Source organism: Elephas maximus, chromosome X (assembly GCF_024166365.1).
Source record: "Elephas maximus indicus isolate mEleMax1 chromosome X, mEleMax1 primary haplotype, whole genome shotgun sequence".
Lineage (NCBI taxonomy): Eukaryota > Metazoa > Chordata > Mammalia > Proboscidea > Elephantidae > Elephas > Elephas maximus.
The window spans coordinates 5,835,516-5,852,552 of record NC_064846.1 but is presented as its reverse complement, the minus strand read 5'-3'; the positions used below and the strand labels follow the sequence as shown (position 1 = coordinate 5,852,552).

General features: G+C 48.2%; 1 protein-coding gene across 7 annotated transcripts in view; it reads left to right on the top strand.

The window, feature by feature from the left end:
- Window positions 1-17,037, top strand: part of MAMLD1 (mastermind like domain containing 1) — a 124,868-nt gene that overhangs the window by 94,915 nt on the left and 12,916 nt on the right. For all 7 annotated transcript variants that reach the window (XM_049871776.1, XM_049871777.1, XM_049871774.1 and 4 more), the window contains one exon: window positions 1,676-1,798. In XM_049871776.1, the coding sequence (XP_049727733.1) occupies window positions 1,676-1,798 (123 nt within the window). The remainder of the gene's footprint in view (window positions 1-1,675; window positions 1,799-17,037) is intronic.

Here is a 17,037-nt window from a genome sequence, read left to right as displayed (position 1 = left end):
ACACAGGGTCAGGCCAAGCCTCTTAGGACACAAGGAAACTGCACTGAAGCATTTAAATCTTGGCATAAGGATGTATGCTGAACCTTCTAGACATGCCATATCAAACTTTTGCACACCCTCACTGTATAGGTCCTGAAAGGAGAGACAGATTCTTGTAAGGCAGTTTCTCTTTTCATCTTGAGTTTACGAATGAAGAAACTAAGGCTCAGAGTTGAAATAACTTGCCCAGTCACACAGTTAGCGAGGGACAGAGCGGGAACTTGAACCCAGTCTGGCTCCAGAGCCCGGGATTTCCTTGAAATTACTTTTCACTTCTCCCTCTCCCTCATCCCCTACAGTCTTATCAATCACTAAGTCCAGGTGATTCTAACTGCCGGGTGTCAGTCACAGATCCTACTTTTCTGTGTTCTGCTCCCCAGCTATGTAAGTCCTCTGTTGCTGCTTAACAAATTACCCGAGCATCAGCTTAAAACATTACCTTCCGGTTTCTGTGAGTCAGTAATTTGGGCACGGTTTAGCTGGGTCCTCTGGCTTAGGGGCTCTCCCAGGCTGGTTGTCACATCAAGGCTTACCTGGGAAGGATCTGTTCCCAAGCTCACTCAGGTGGTCGTTGGCAGGGATCGGTTCCTTACAGGTTGTTAGACTGAGACCTCAGTTCTCATGTGCTGTGGCCTGAGGCCTCCCTCAGTTTCTTGCCACGTGGACCCCTCCACAGAGCATCTCACAACAAGGCAGTCAGCCTCATTAGAGGGAGGAAGAGGGAGAGAGTGCCAGCAAGACGGAAGTCACAGTCTTCATAACCCAGTCTCTGAAGGGACAGCCCACCCCTTCTGCTATATTCTCTTCATTAGAAGCAGGTCACTAGGTTCAGCCCACGAGGACCTCACACAAAGGTGTGACTACCAGGAAGCAGGATGTCCCCCCCACCCCTGGTTTCCATTGATCCAGTCCCTCTTGATTCTTTGTCTTAAATTGATAGTCAACTCTTAACTGTTTCCCCAATAAGCCATCCATTGCTCTGACAGTTATCTTGCTCAGTGACCTGGTCATATGTCAAAATTGCTCCGAAGTCTTCAGAGACCCAGAGGCTGGCCCTGCCTCCCTCCTTAGACTCCACCTCTATCTCGTTACCCTGAAGTGCTGACAGCTCTTGGCCCCCCACTGGGCACCCTCTGCCTTTACTCATGCCTTTCCCTGTGCCTGACCTTCCCTTCCCACCTTTTCTCTCCTGTCCAGCTCCTTAAGACTCAGGCACCATCGCCTCCAGTAAAGTTGGCCCTGATGACGGTCCTTGGCATTTCCATTCCCTCCCCCTCCTCATGCCTCCTCTTCTGTACAGCACTTAACAAGGGAACGTCCACCCATAAAGTGCTTGGGCCAGAACCTGGCCCAAGTGAGGCCCTGTCAGGGCTGCCCTCTTTCCCGAGGACCTCGTAGGAGCATGACTGTGGTAGCCCTGTGAGACAGAGACAGTGTCTTCATGATCCAGGTCAACGGAGCCTAACCAAGGAGAGTGTGCCACTCCGAAGGATTGGTCCTTTGGTTGATGCATCCAGCAGAGTTCCCATGGGGTGCCCAGGGGACGCAGCACAGAGGAAGCCAGGCAGGGCAGGCCAGCTGGGGCACAGGGCCCTCGTCCGCAGTTCAGGAGCACTGTGGTTTGATTTTGTTATAGGCCTGTTGCCATCTGTTTGCATGGACTTCTGCAGCTAGCTCGGTGGAGCGCCAGCACCAACACTGGGACCCTTTCACTAGCAGGCAAGATGCTCAGCCTGGAGACGCATCACCATCTATCATTGTGAGCCTTTTTGCTTTGTTTTGTCTTCAACGGGGTCCCTTTGTAGCCTGACTGTGGTGCCCCAGAGTCGGGTCAACTGGCTCAGAGGGAGAGTTCTTAATGATCGTGGTCATGAAAAGCACACCCAACCAATGTCCTATACGGGGCTGGATGAAGTGTTCTGGGGGAAGGGCCAGGCAGCCAAGTCCACTGAGGCTAAGAGCATGATAGAGGGCTCAAGTGACCTTCGCCAGCACAGGTGAGAGCTAGGCTCAGCTCCACAAATGTGATATCATTGCCACCTGGGGCAGCCTTCCCAGCCAATGCTGGCCAGGGACCACCGGCCAGGACTAGTGCTTTACCTGCCTTTTCTCACTTCAGTCCTCAGAGGTAGGGCTGGTTATAATTTCCTGAGGCACAGAGAAGTGACTTGAGTTGCCCACTGTCACACAGCAAGGCAGGGTCAAAGCAGGGCATCTGGCTACAGAGCTCACACTCACAACTCTATGCATGTGACACTGCTTCCAGAGCTTTCCATTCCTGCCTTAACCTTCCTGAGATGGTTTCCTCTTCTAGAAAATGGGGATGACAGAAGTGTGATAGAGAGTGAAGATGATAGGGTGATAGAGGGTGAAGGGGATTAAAACATCTAAAGGACTTTGAACAGGGCCTGGCACAAAGTCCATGCCAAGCAAGGTTTGCTATCATTGAGACTCTTAACTCCTGGCCCTGAGCGGCCAAATCTTGTTTTCTGGGGGCAAAGAGGCAGCTCTCGAACCCAGGTGCTGTTCAGGGAAGAAAGTGAGCAGCATTCTTCGCAGACCTCATCCTTACCATGTGGTTGACAGGAGTCGTGAGCCCTCACTGGTCTAGGCCCTGCAGCTCCTGGACAACTCCAGGCCTGGAGGGAAAGAAAAGGGGACATCTTTGCCTGGCTAGGACTCTCATTGTTCTTCCTCTTGCCGTCTCTCGTGCTCAGTCCCACCCATCTCCCCAGCAGTGGAAGGAGAGTGCGTGCTTCTCCACTGCCAGTGGTGTAAACTTCCCAAGTTCTGCTGATGGCCAGGCTGAGCCTCAGAAAACAGTAGTTACCTAGGACATAGATAAAAGTGGGTGCTGTGGAAAGAACATTCATTTTGCCCCAATCTTTGTTTTTTAAAGAAGTCTTTTCTAACTGTAAAATGAGAAACAAACTCCTAAGTAAGCATGAATGCAACATCCAGCTCATTCTTATTTGCAGAATAGTGTTTCTTGACCTTGGCAATTTCACCTTGTATCTGTTGAGTGCCCAATCCAATGTCAATGTACCCTTCACTTTCACTTTAGGTAAAAGGCAAATGCCATCTGTCTCCAGGGTAGCAGGTCAGTGTGTCAGTTTGAGCAAGGGCAGTGGAGGCAGACAGACCTGGGTTCAAGTCCAGCCACCAAGAAAGACTGAGCTGGCTCCCGGAGCAATGTTAACTTGACCCCTCAGAGCATCAACTGAAAAGGGAGAAAGTAATAGCCCCCTCTCCAAGGGCATTGAGAAGACAATTACTTAAGACAGTGGAGTGCAAGTTCAAGGTCTTGGATCTGAAACCCTTGGGGGGCAATATGTTTCTAAATTCAGAACATTTGGAACTTTAGAAAGGTAGTATGGCGCATATCCCAAATATCACACCACCCTCTGGTGGAATCGGCAGCATTCTATTGTTTTTGCCGAGAAATACGAATATTTAACTAAATCCAGGTGAAATTTTGCCCCAAATAAATATTGGCGCTGAATTTGCAAACATAAAATTGATCGTCAGAGATTTTTGGACTTAAAGTCACGAATAAGGGATTCGGACCTGTAATTATGAAGTGGGAGTTTTGAACTCCAGGATGCTCCGCTTTTTTTGGAGTCGGGATACCCTGCCTCCCTTTGTTGGATTTTAATGATTCCAACTCTCCTCATTGTATTCCTCACCCTAACCCCATTCTAGGAGGAGTATCTTTGTTTGTACTCAAAGGGAGGCAAAAGGACTTTGTTTCTGGAATTCATGCCCCTTCTCCCTAAAGACAATTGGAGATACCTTAGTGTGTTGCCAAATCAGGTTAGGAAATGCAGTTTTCGATTTTGTAATCAGCAACTGGTAAATAAAAATTACCTTTACTGAGAGACTCAGCCAAGTACTAGGAACAGGAGGTCAGAGATGTGCTGAGGAAGAGGGGGGCTAGCAAGAGGTCAAATGCCAGCCGAGCTGCACTCAAAGCTGGAAACCTCAGGGCCTCCTGTCTGGGGAGGCTGGAGGAGGGCTGTGGATAGTGGCCAGCTGGAATGAGGACAAAAATGCCTGAAATCTGATCCTTGAGACAGGCCATTGGCACAGGGGGAAGGGGCAGCTGTGGAGACACAGACCAAGGAGGCGCACGCGGTTGTTTGTACAGATTTTGAGAGGGGAACGAAAAGGGAATCAAGTCTCATATATATGCTTTCTACCTTTAACAATAAGGCTAGTCTCTCCTTAGCTCGGAGTCCCTGGGTGATGCAGATGGTTAAGCACTCAGCTACTAGCCAAAAGTCAGAGGTTCGCGTCCACCCAGAGGTGCCTTGGAAGAAAGGCCTGGCAATCTACTTCCAAAAAATCACCATTGAAAACCCTGCAGAGCACAGCTCTACTTTGACACACATGGGGTTGGCATGAGTTGGAATTGACTGGTTTTTCTCCTAAGTTCAGGCCACCATGAACTCCTCACATTGCAGAGATAGTGGACAGATGGAGATAACACGCCACCTTTGGCAAACTGAGCCCGCCAAAGTGAGGCCCTCCCAGCACTGAGGGTCTGATGGGAGATAGCACAGGGCCGGAAAGCCTGGGCCTGGCCCTCGGCCCTTAGCAGGGCCCAGGCTTCAGGGCTAGGTTTGAGGCCAGGTTTAAGAGAGCACTAGCTTCGGAGAAAGCCAGATCACTTGGGTCCAAATCCTGGCTCTCTCACTTTTTCATCAGGCAAGCTAGTTACTCCCTCTGAGCCTCAGTCTACCCATCTGTAAAATGGACATATTAGGATACCTATCTCATGGGGTTGCTGTGAAGATGAAATGAGATGAGGGAAGGGTGGTTGGCACATGGCCAGGCACACAAGAGGGGTTGCACCCCTAAGGAAAGCTCCCTAGTGGGGTGCTTTCCAGATAAGGGTGTCAGGGAGGACATTCCCCAGGTGGCTGGGAAGAAGCCCAGTCAGCGGACCCAGGCTGATGGCGTCAGAGGGACCAGATCAGCTCAGCTTCCTGAGCCCCCTGAAAGATGGGGAGGGGAGAATGTAGGCTCCCCCTCCCGCCAGCCCAGGGGCCTAATCTAGGAGGGGAGCTGAGGTACTGGGAGCCACGTCGGGGCTGTTCCATCCCTGTGTGGATGTGACTCCAGGGCGACTTTCTGTGAGCAGAGGCAGGGGTGAGGAGCAACCCAGTCCTGCCTGGGCCTCCTCCTGCTGCCCTTCCCTTTCCTGCCCTCCAGCCAGCTTGGCCCAGAGCAGGCTGAGGGCTGCCTTTGATTTCAAGGCAGAGGGCCCCCTGGCTGCCAGGGAGTGAAAGACGACAGAAGGTAGAGTGTTTAAAGGCCTGGCAGAGTTAGGATCAGCCTTGTGGCTCTCCCAGGGCCAAGGTCACAAGAACAATGGTCCTGCTTGGTGATTGGCACTGCAGGCTTGGTGCTTCTCTTCTTTGTTGGTTTTTGGAAGTTGGTAAGCCCAGCCCCATGCCCCCAGAGGGCTAAGCTAAAGTACCCAGAACACCCTGGTGATCCTGGACGTTTGGTCCTTCCTCTCCCTTCACTCTGTTCCCTCCTCTCCCTCCTTCTCTCTCATCTCCCTCCTCTTTCTCTTCTCCCTCACTTACTCCCTTCCCCTCTCTTCTTCGCCTCCTCCCCCTCCCTTTCCTCCCTCCATCCTCTCCCTTTTCCCTCTCCTCTCCCTCCCTTCTCCTCCTCTCCCTCCCTCCTTCTCCTCTCCCTCACACCATCCTCTCCCTATTCCCTCTCCTCTCACTCCCTCCCCCTCCTCTCCCTCCTCTCCTTCCTCCCCCCTCACTCTCTCACATCCTTCTCTCCTTCTTTCTCCTCCTCTTCTCCCTCCCTCCCCCTCCTCCCCCTCCCTCCTTTCCCTCCCTCCTCTTCCTCTCCCTCCCTCCTTCTCCTCTCCCTCACTCCATCCTCTCCCTATTCCCTCTCTTCTCACTCCTTCCTCCTCCTCTCCCTCACTCCCTCCTCTCCCTCACTCCCTCCTCTCCCTCACTCCCTCCTCTTCTTCTATCACCTCCCCCTCCTCTCCCTCCCTCCCCTTCTTCACCTCACTCCATCCTCTCCCTACTCCATCCCTCCCTCCTCGCCCTCCCTCACCTCCTCTCCCTCTGTCTCCCTCTTCCCCCTTCTCTCCCTCCCTTTCCCCTCACTCCTTCCTCTACTTCCCTCTCCCTCCTCTCCCTCACTTCTTCTCTCCCTCCTCTTCCTCTTCTTCCTCTCCTTCTTCTCTTTCCTCTTCTCCCTCCTCTCCCTCCCCCTTCTGTCCCCTACTCCCTACTCTCCCTCCTCCCCCTTTTCTCCTTCCTTCCCTTCCTCCTCTCTTCTCTCCCTCCCTCCCCTCTACCACTTACTCCCCACACACAAATCCTGGAAAAGAACCTTTTCTGAAACTGGAAGTTCCTTTGGCTTTGAACTTGGAGCCTGCTTAGTAGAGCATAACCTTTCATTACCACTGTCGCAATTAGCAGTGCAAATTAAATTCTTTGCATTCATACCATGACCTCCCATGGAAAACAAAAATGATCAAACAGGTTAGTTAGGCAAAGACAGTTCCCTCTTCTCATCAAAGTTACATCTGCTCCATCCTCAACTGGAGAGGCCTCTCAGGGGAGGTCTCAGAGGAGCCTTTTCGTAGTCTCCAAATTGCTCATTAAAATTAAAAAAAAGAAAGTCACCATTATGTTGCTGAAATAAACCACCGGCCTGAAGTCAGATGCACCAAATATTGTCAGGGGAAGCTCTGTGGCACTGGACTTGCGAGGCCTTCCTTCCTTCCCTTAATTCTTCTCTCTTCTTGAAGGGAAGGGGTGGGGAGAACAGCACAGCTCTGAGCGTTATCAGGAAAGTTTCTCTACGTTTTGCCTTTTACTCATTCTGGGGAGAAGCAGCACAGATTTCATTTCAAAGGTCAGCTGGTGGAGTGCTGGAGTGGAGTCCTCTGGGATAAGTTCTGGGCAGCCCACACTTCTAAAGAAGAGCTACAATTTGCCAGATAAAAAATGGGGGGCAGGCGGGGGCTGGGGGGCTGGGCAGGAGGTGGCATTTGGGTTCCAGAGAGCCTGTGGGTCAGAGCCTGGGGCTCACTCATCCCACACACACCTTTGGCAGACATGAATATGTTTTTCTGAGTGAGCATTTTTATTTTTGTATTTAAATACAATAGCACACACAAGCTTAGTTTTTCCCTTCTTTCTAAATTGGGCCGTGAAGCGCTAATTAGTTTGGGGAATTTTTTTAGCTGCCTTAGGAGGAAATGGGATTAGACACAGCATTAACTTCCATGTTGAAAATTTAGGGACAGAGCAGCGACTGGGGTGGGAAAAGTTTCGTTTTAACCACCCTGGGTTGCCAGGAAATGCAGCTTCACAGGCTGTTGACTTTGGGTACTGCAGGCTCAGAAGGTGCAAATGTTCCCAAGAATCAGAATTTTTGTTTTTCATTTTTGGGGGGGTTGCATAAAGCTATCAATGATCCTCCACCTCAAAGCTCTGTTCCTTTTTCAAAAAGGAAAAATTTACAATGAGCTGCTCGTCAATGCTAACCTTTTCAACTTCAACCTTTTTCTTCTGTCAGAAGTTGAAGAATAAGTGAGATATGACGCGTTGCAATGAAAGCGACTTAGTGCCCTTTGGAGTAATGGTCTGATACTCAGCGGGGCCAGTGCCAAAACTTACAGGGATGCAAAAGCCCCCAAATGCAGATGCCTTAGCAATAGAGACCAATGGATAAAATTTGTAAAATCACTTAGTCATCTTATAAAAGCCAAAAATGCAACCATTTTCAGAAACTTCCTGTCAGTGTTTTTGTTTTGTTTTGTTTGTTCACTTGCTTGTTTTGTCTTAAGTTATGGAAGAGAAACGATGAAACTTACTGAAGTCAGGGTGCCTAAAATGAGACCTTTTACAAAGTGTATATTTTATACTAAGTTATATGTCACCATAAGGCAAGAGCAAGAAAAGGGATCTCAGTTCAGTTTTGCGGAGGTATAAGAAGGACAGACGTCAATTATAATATCATGCTGGTTTAAACTCTATCTCCTTATGAAGACTTACAAACTCAAAATAGAGAAGGTCACACGAGAAGGCAGTGTAGTTCTGTACATACAACAGATATGAAAGTGAAGTGCTTCCTTACTGCTGTGTCCTCATGTGAAAAGTTTGTAAGCTATCGAACCTGCCTAGGGAAGATGGAAAGTCACAGTGGACACATGCTGCATTCAGCTTTGGCCCTAATGCCCAAAACCCGCGCTGTCTCTGAGTGTAGGTGTGGATGGCACCAGAACAGCTAGTTGGGTCAGAGCTGTGAGCCATGCAGGCAAGCCAGGGACGCGTACTAAAAGAGCCCCACTGCATCCCTCCTGCCCGCCTCCCGCACCTTTCCCAGCTTCAGATCCATTAATGATCCCATATCATGGATTTAGGGAAACTTTTCTTGGGTCTGTTTGTACTTTTAGCCTGCTGCTCTGTCCCTTGAGGTTTGATAAATCCCACAACCTGGGCCTGCTATGCAGAGCAACTGTGTGTGCTCTGATCCGGCTCCTTTTGAGCTTGAAGGGGAAACAGAACACTGCTCAGAGTTAAAGCACTCTACCCCCACCCTCTAAAAAGAAAGTGTTTGGGCTTTTTTCTGAGGAGTTGAAAAAGTTTGGGACTTTATTTGATTTCAATATTTAGCCCACAATGACAAATGCTGCTTTTGTTTGTTTTGTCGTATTGTGATTTTTTGCTAGATGAGGAGTTATCTATCCTGTTAGTTCGCCCCACCAAAAGCGGTGAGGTTGTTGACAGCTGAAAAACATGAAGGTCCAGAGATTTGCCCTGCTAGGCTCGTCTTTGTGGCCACCTCAAGCGGCATCTGGCAACGCTAGCAGAGTCCCGCACTGACTCCTGACTCCCCTTGGAATAACAGCTTCTGTCTTAGAGAGTGGAATCAAGGGCGAGCATTTATTTCTTCAAAGCATTGTACCCTCTCCCAATGTTAACTAACAGTTTCGTGTTAGATTAGAAAATGTGTGGCTTTGAATCCCACAGATGAAAAGTACAGAGCCCAGAGACCTTGATTTGGTTATCAGAGTTAGGTGCCTAGGAAAAAAGACAGTGGGCACTTCAGGAAGTTATCTCTGTAGTCCTGGCCTAAATGTGGCCTTCGGGGACTGAAAGATTCCTAGCCTGACTTTGTCAGAGGTTATTCCAAGGTTTGCTTTGCTTTGGGAGCTTTGAACTTAAAGCTAAATGCACAAGTTCTGGAAACTACAAAACCTAACAAACACCTAGGGATATTCATTGTGAACATGCTGGAACACGGTACTTCATTAATGTTCTCTAGCCACAAATATACATTTTGCTTTATTGGTATCGCACTGCATGTCTAGCTTTTGCTTTTTTTGTGAAATGTAACATGTATCCAGGGAAGCATGCAAGGCCTAGACCTACCGTTTAAGGAATAAGTATAAAGTGAAAACCTTGTGTGGGTTATAGTCATCGGTATTTATCAAACAGTCAGGTACAGCACCCGAGTAGACCCCCCTGTGCCTTCCTGATCACAGCCCCTCCCTTCCCCTGAGAGGTAACCATTATCCTGACTTTCGGGACCATCATTTTCTTGCTTTTCTATGTAGTTTTTCCACTTATTGACGGACTCTTAAAGAAGCAATTACTTCATTTTGAAAAACTGAGTGGCAAGCACAAACCTAGGTATGTAAGGAAAAAGTCATATTCCACTATTAGATGAAAGCTTCCAGAAGAAGAGCTGAGCAGTCCCTGGCCATCATCAGCCCCCAGCTTCCCTCCTGGGGAGTCAGTGGCTCAAGTCACAGTGAGCTTTGGAAAGCCCAGTCAGGACATCTGGCAGAGCTGTGACATGGTGCTGGACACGCAGAGGAACTATGGTCAGAGGGATCAGGCTACTCTCTGTTTTCTGCTTTCAAGCTCACCATGGCCTGCCCCAGTTCCTCCAGCTCTCAGATGTGGGATGACACCAGTGTCCTCAGTTGATCTAGGTATCAGGAGATCAGAGCAGGAAATTCACTGGCAAATGGTCAAGCCAGAGAATAAGCCCCCAGATCTCGGCCAGGGTGGGGAGGGGCAGATGCCCAGGGACATGGAGTTGGGAGGGAGTCCCTGGGTGGTGCAAATGGTCAACACGCTCAGCCATTAACTGAAAGACTGGAGGTTCAAATCCACCCAGGGGTGGCTCGGAAGAAAGACCTGGCTATCTGCTTCCGAAAAGTCAGCCATTGAAAACCCTGTGGAGCACAGTTGTGCTCTGACACACATGGGGTGATCACAAGTCAGAGTCAACTCGACCGCAACTGGCGGTGGTGGGCCAGCTTCTTCAACAGCTTCCAGCCGACCCCCGTCACATTAACCCCCCTTCACCTGACTGTACCAGGGACAACCCGGGGCCCCTGTTCCTGAGCCTGTGGAAGATTCCGCCATAGCTGGTTTTCAGCTTTCTCTCTGCCTCCCCGTGATTCAGCATCTTGGGTCTGTTCAGTCAGCTTCGGAAATCATGGTGCTGTGATCTCCTCTCCGGGTCTCTCTAACCTTGTGAGATTGTGTCTTTAAAAACAAAACGAGACATTAAAACTGACTGTAGTTTTAATGAGGCTTTGGGAGGCAGTGAATTTAGATGCATGTATTAAATCTGCTAGCTAAATCTGGAAGTCTCCAAAGGAAATCCTGCTGCTCCCTTCCTTGGTTGCCCGAATGTGACAGTGAGTTGGACGCCTCCTTTGGAAGCCTGGGCTTGTCAGCTGCGAGCCACTGAGGGGACTCCAGGGTGGGGGATATAAAGAAGCATAAGGGTTATGCTTTGAACATTGCTTGGTCTTGAAGTCTTTTTAGCATTTGTGATGAAGAGCCTGGAATTTGGAGTAAGTCAGGTCTGGGTTCAGCTCCTAGCTCTGCCACTTGCTTAGGTATGACTTTGAGCAAGTTGCTTAGCTTCTCTGAACCTTATTTTCCTCACCTGTAGCATGGGTTTAATAATGGTACCCATCTTTCAGGGTTGCCGTGGGGATTAAATGACAGAAAATTTGTAAAGCGTTTCACTCAGTGTCTGGCGCATGGTACTTGTTCAGTACATGGCAGCTATTATCGTCATCATCATCGTGAGACAATAGAAATTTTCCGGAAGCTGTCAGAGCAACTAGTGCCACAGGCCTCTTCAGGCTGCTAAGCCTCTGGACTCCAGAGAGCCTGGGTGTACTTCCCCTCTGTCCCAGCTTCTGAGGCTTCCAGGAGCAGTCCTCGGCCCACCTCGCTGCCTGAATAATTCCTAGGGACCCACCTAGCCCAACAGACCACACACAGTCCTCATACTGACAGCATTGCCATGCCACGAAAATGCCCAACAGACTGGCAGGTTTTCTGTAAGAAACCACAATGCCCAGCCTGGACATCAGCAATGCATGGCAGCGTGGTTCTGTGGGAGATACAGAGGACTGGTCCCCAGCCTTGGACCAGGCAGCTAAGAGTCCAGTTGCTTATTCACTGGAATTAATGTTTCAGAAAAAAAGATAATTATCCTCAAATTGATGTACACATTATGGATTTTACCTTTTTGGGCTACTGGGTTATTTTTTCCCCTCTAGCAAAGTAGCAATTTACCACTTGAACTTAATCCTGTGATTAAATTCAAACGCTAAGGAATAGCTAAGTGAACTTGATTCTGGAGCCCTAGACATTTAAACTTTGAAACATTAAAGCTAAATTGGGTACGTTTATAGAGGTAAAACCCAGAAAAGTTTGGACTCTTCCAGAGCTCCCGGAGGGGGTACCCTGCTCAAAGAAAACTGACTTTTACAAAATGCAAGTCCATGAAACAGAGCCATCAAACGGGCGGGATTGGTGCTTTGTTTTTGTCGTGGGCCATTGAGTCAATTTTTGACTCATAGTGACCCCATGTGACAGAGTAGAATTTCCCCATAGGGCTCCCTGGGCTGTAATCTTTATGGGAACAGCTTGCCAGGTCTTTTCTCCAGCAGAGCCACGGTGGGCTTGAACCACCAACCTTTGTGTTAGCAGCCAAGCACTTAACCCTTTGCATCACCAGGTCTTCCTGGTATTCTGCAGAATTTCTTTAGTGAGCCCTGCTTCCCTCTTGTACTACATGTATCGTAACATAAATCCCCCAACTTGGAGTGCTCTTCATGTTAGGATACAGTTATTGTAGAACGAAAAGGACACCTGGGTTGCACAGTAGCCAGCCCCACAACCATTGCACAGCTGTGGGCCCTAGTGGCCCTCTGGAATCTTCTACTGCCAGTCTGCTTGTTGCAATATAAAGATTTCAGCTGGGTGACTTGATAACTCTGAACCCAGAACATGGGCTTTGAAGCCAGGCAATACCTGGGTTCTAGTCCAAGCTCTGGTACTTACTAACGAATGACCTTGAGCGAGTTGCCTATTCTCTTTGTGCCTCAGTTTCCTCATCTGTACAATGAGGATCATAATACTACTGCCTGATAGAATTGTTATGAGGATTAATTAGTTGAAATAACCCTTGGAAAGGGCTGAGCCCAGTGCCTTACGCTGAGTAAGTTCCCAACAATGCCTCTACTAGCATCATCATTTATCATTATTATTAGTTTGTTTTACCAATAGCTACGACAATGAACTCAGACATACTAATGATCACGAAGATAGTGCAGGACCAGGCAGTGTTTCATTGTGTTATACATAAGGTCGACACAAATTGGAGCCAACTCGACGGCAACTAACAACATGTCACCAAAAGATAGGAGAGGCGATAGGCCTGCTGTGCCATGCTGGCCAGACCACCCCTAGAGCAGCATGGTCAGTTCCAGGCTAATCCGTGTGAAATCCGCAGGCCTGTGCCTGGAGCATAGTAAAAGTGCTAATACATGGCAGGAGTATTACTGTTAATTAATACTAGCACTAATTGTTTTTTTAACTAACCTTCCAAGAGTACCTGCAACATGTCAGGCCCTTCATGTGTGTTAATTCGATCACAAGCCCCACCACTCTATGTATTATGTACAATCAATACCCCTTTCACAGATGAAGAAACTGAGGCACAGAAAGATTAAATAACTTCCCCAAAGTGGCGTAACTAGGAAGTGGCAAATCTATTATCGATTCAAGCCCAGACCCTCTTTTTCCAGAGCCCAAATCCTTAGCCGCCATGCTTACAGAACTGTGCTCTCCAGTACTGCAGCCAGCAGCAATACTTGGCTATTTATATTTTAATTAATTAAAATTAAAGTAGACTTTCAGTTTCTCACTCACACTCGCCACATCTCAGGTGCTCAATAACCACATGTGGCCGTGGCTACCATATTGGACAGTGCCGCTGTAGAACATTCTGTTCTTTCTACTGTGATGGCTCTTCATCATCACAGAAAGTTCCATCAGATGGTGCTGCGTACAGAGCTTCAGCGGTTCCATGACTTACGAAAGCTCAGAATGGAGCTGCATACCTTTTCTTGTATAGTTAATAATAGACACATAATTGTCATATATTGATGTTCCATCTGCAGTTAGCCAAGCAGGGAAGGGCAAGCAAGAGGCCAAGACTTGGCTTGCATTACAGTTTCCTGTTCTCCCAGTACGTTACTTGACATTTACAGTCGTCTCCTGTCACCTATGACATGTGGAGACATTCACCAATTTGCCCAAAGATCCAGGTTCTTCCATGGCCCTGACTGACTCTCTGGGCTACGTGGCTAACATTTCGTGCCTGGCATATTCATCTCACTAGTGACTTGAAAAACTGGGGCTGGTGTCTGAAGTCAACCCAGCATGGAGGACCTGGGCTCTGAGAGTCTCTGTACACTCTCCAAGCCTTCACATTCCTCTCCTGGGCTCTCTCCGCTCACCTCTCTCACGTGGTTAGGCATGACCAGAGAAAGAAAAGCAGCAGTTCAAGATTCATTGCCTGAGCTCCCGAGATGATTAAGTCCAGAGACCTACAAGCTCCAGTAAATCACCATAGCCTTGTGAATGCATGTATACCTCCTTCTGAACTGCCATAGTGGAGAATATCAGACCAAATTCTAATCCAGTCAATAATTCATAAAGTAAGAGCAGTCATCCACTTCTCACAAAGCAGCTGAATAAGTCTGAGGCTCAGCCGTAGTCTCAGCTCCTTGCTCTAGAGCCCATATGAGCTAAGGTGATGTTGCAGAATAGGCAACAAGTCTGCTTTCTTCCATGTGAGCAGCGGAGGAGCACCTGGCTGTTCCCCTCCACGTGTGGAGAAGGAACCCATGGACTTCTAGACCCAGGACGGGCATGGTTGTTAGTCACTCCATAGTGGGCAAAAGTGCAGCCTCTGAAAGCAGATCCAGGTCTGTCCCCCTGTTTGCCGCTGCTGGTTTGTAAACTAGGGGTAATCTCCACGGCATGTGTGCACACTTCATGCTCAATAGATGATGTCAGTTTCATTGTGTGATTATGACCACTCTATTCTTTTTTATTCTGCTGGTGGGTATTCTGCTGGTGGGTTTTGTAAACCCAGCAACACTGAAAAAGGATGAGTTAATGTGCTAAAGGTGGATACAGGCTCAGTTTATCATTGCTGTTGATACTAAAAAGAGACCAGCATGGTGCTGACCAGATTATAATCTCCCCAGTGCCTGAGACATCATTTCATGCTCACAGTAAAGTCACTTGAACTTGGCAAGCATTTACTGAGCCCTTTGCCTGTACCAGGCACCTTCTGGGCACCAGAGGGATTTCGAGGCGACTGAGACTTGGACCAGCAGGAATGTTCAGTCAACCCAGAACGTTCAGCCCTAGGAGCTGGACCTCAAAGGTGGTCAGGATTCCTGGGATTTCTGGCGTGGAAACTTAAAGAGTGTTCCAGGCTGGGCAAACCAAGCACATGAGATCGACAACACGCCGCAGCCTGTCTGAAGAACCCTGAGGGAATTGCCATGAATGGTCTATGGCACCATGGAACCTGGCTGCAAGGAGGCTGGGAAGCCAAAAGATGGAAAGCGATACAGGCAGCGCTTAGCAGGGTGCATTTGTGTCTCTACGCAAGGGTGAGCCGTGGGAGGGGTTTGAAGAAAGAGGGAGCCTGGGCCAGCATGTTCCAGCAAGCCACCTGGCAGTCATGGGAAGCCCAGGGTCGTGCAATGAGTGGGTGTGATCTCTGCAAAATTGGACACCAGGCACCCACTATCAGACCACCTACCCCATGATCTAATTCTATGAAATTTGGAATAACGTAGAGCCAGCCAGTCCCAAGAGCTAGTAATCATGCCCTTCAATGATTGTTTTACTGGTTTTCTGAGATTTCCAGTGATTCCAAAGAGAGGACTAGACTTACTGTATGTTTGGGAACTTCTAGAACTGGAAACGTCCAAAACAACCTGTTCTTTGGGGGCTGGGTCTCACACTTAAAGGGTGTGTGTTTAGCAGTTTCTTTTCCTAATTAGATAAAGTGGAGAAAATGCTGTAAAGCTCTCAGTCAGCAGAATCAAGTTTGAATCCCATCTATTTTATTTATTTCATCCTTAACTGGAGGTGGCACTGGTCTGAGAAGTGCCAGTTGCCATTCTGCACCACTGGAATAAGTGACTCCTGGCCACTCCTGATGGCAGCTCTGGCAGAACTTCCCATGCTGTAGGGGTATCTTCCATCACCAGAAGGTGCCATGTGCCATCTGCAGTTCTTCTCTGCCTCACGGACCACTGAGGCCCTTCGAGCCTGTGTTCATGCTGCCGAGAGTCCTGTTTCTTGACCCCTCGCTAGTATCCAACAAGTCACATTACACTGCTAGGGATTCCTGAGCAAAAACTTCACTTCTCTCTAAATAAACCCATTTATTGCTTCTAGAATGCGTCATCAGGTAGTGGGCAAGTAAGAAGAACTCAATTAATATTTCCGTCTTGGGGTCTTTAAACTCCAATGTGGCTTTAAAATATTGTTGAAAACTATCAAGGAGCTAGGTATACAGGCATAAAGAATTGTCATTGGTCGAAAGTGATGTTTCTGCCCCAAGGACAAGTGGGAGCTTTAAGAAATGAAGGTGCAGATGGTCAAGGAGCTCAGCTCTGTAATATCAAAAGACCCAGGAAGCGGGGCACTGAGCCCTCTCCAGCTGGGGACTGTGCCGTCAGAATGGCAAGAAGTCTTTTCACCAGCACACTGAGTTCACTGGATCAGAATAGTTCATCTTCCTTTTTGAGGTGTTTTTTTTTTTTTTTTTTTTTGAGGGCGTATCATCTCTTAAGTTAGATTGTCTTCACGTTTCCATATTCGTATTCCCATTCTTATGTATTTATAATTTGCTCTTAAATTTTTCTCTGCCCTTCTTTAAAATGTTGCTTATACCTTTTGTAATGGCACATTTTAACAGCTTCTGCATTTCCAAAATAGCTTTCCATATGGCAGGCTAATGATGGAACACACACACACCAAGACAAACTACATGTGGCTTGGGAGCCAGGCAAGGCTGGTTTTGCATCCTGCTCTGCTGCTAACTAGCTGTGTGACTTTGGGCAAATTACTTAACCTCTCTGAGCCCCTGTTTCCTCAACTGTAGAATAAAAACAATAACAGTTTTTGCCTCACGTACACCTGTTTATAAGGACTGGGTGAGATAAAAACATTGTAATCCCTTGGATTAGAGCCTAGAACATAGCAAGTGCTCCATAAATTCAGTAGTGACAGGCTTTCTTCTCATTTCAAATGAAGTATCTAAGCATCTACTTGAAGATTTGCCCACAATAGGTGCTTAGTGAGTGTTTATTGCCATGAATTGAATTGACTCCAACTGTTTAGCTTTGTGCTGAACACATTCTTCAACTCGGGGGTGAAGAGTTTCCTCTTCTCTGGGATGTTTGGTCATAGACACAGATGTTCCCTTACAGCTCAGGGCTTCTGAGGACAGCCTGAGAGTGAAGACGCTGTGTCCCATAGAGAGAAGGCTTCCGTTTATCAAGGCGAGCTTCCCCATCCTCTTGACAGGGCTGTGTCAGCTGCTCATTTGAGGTCTGAAGCTTTCCCCTGATATGGCAATCAAAGATGA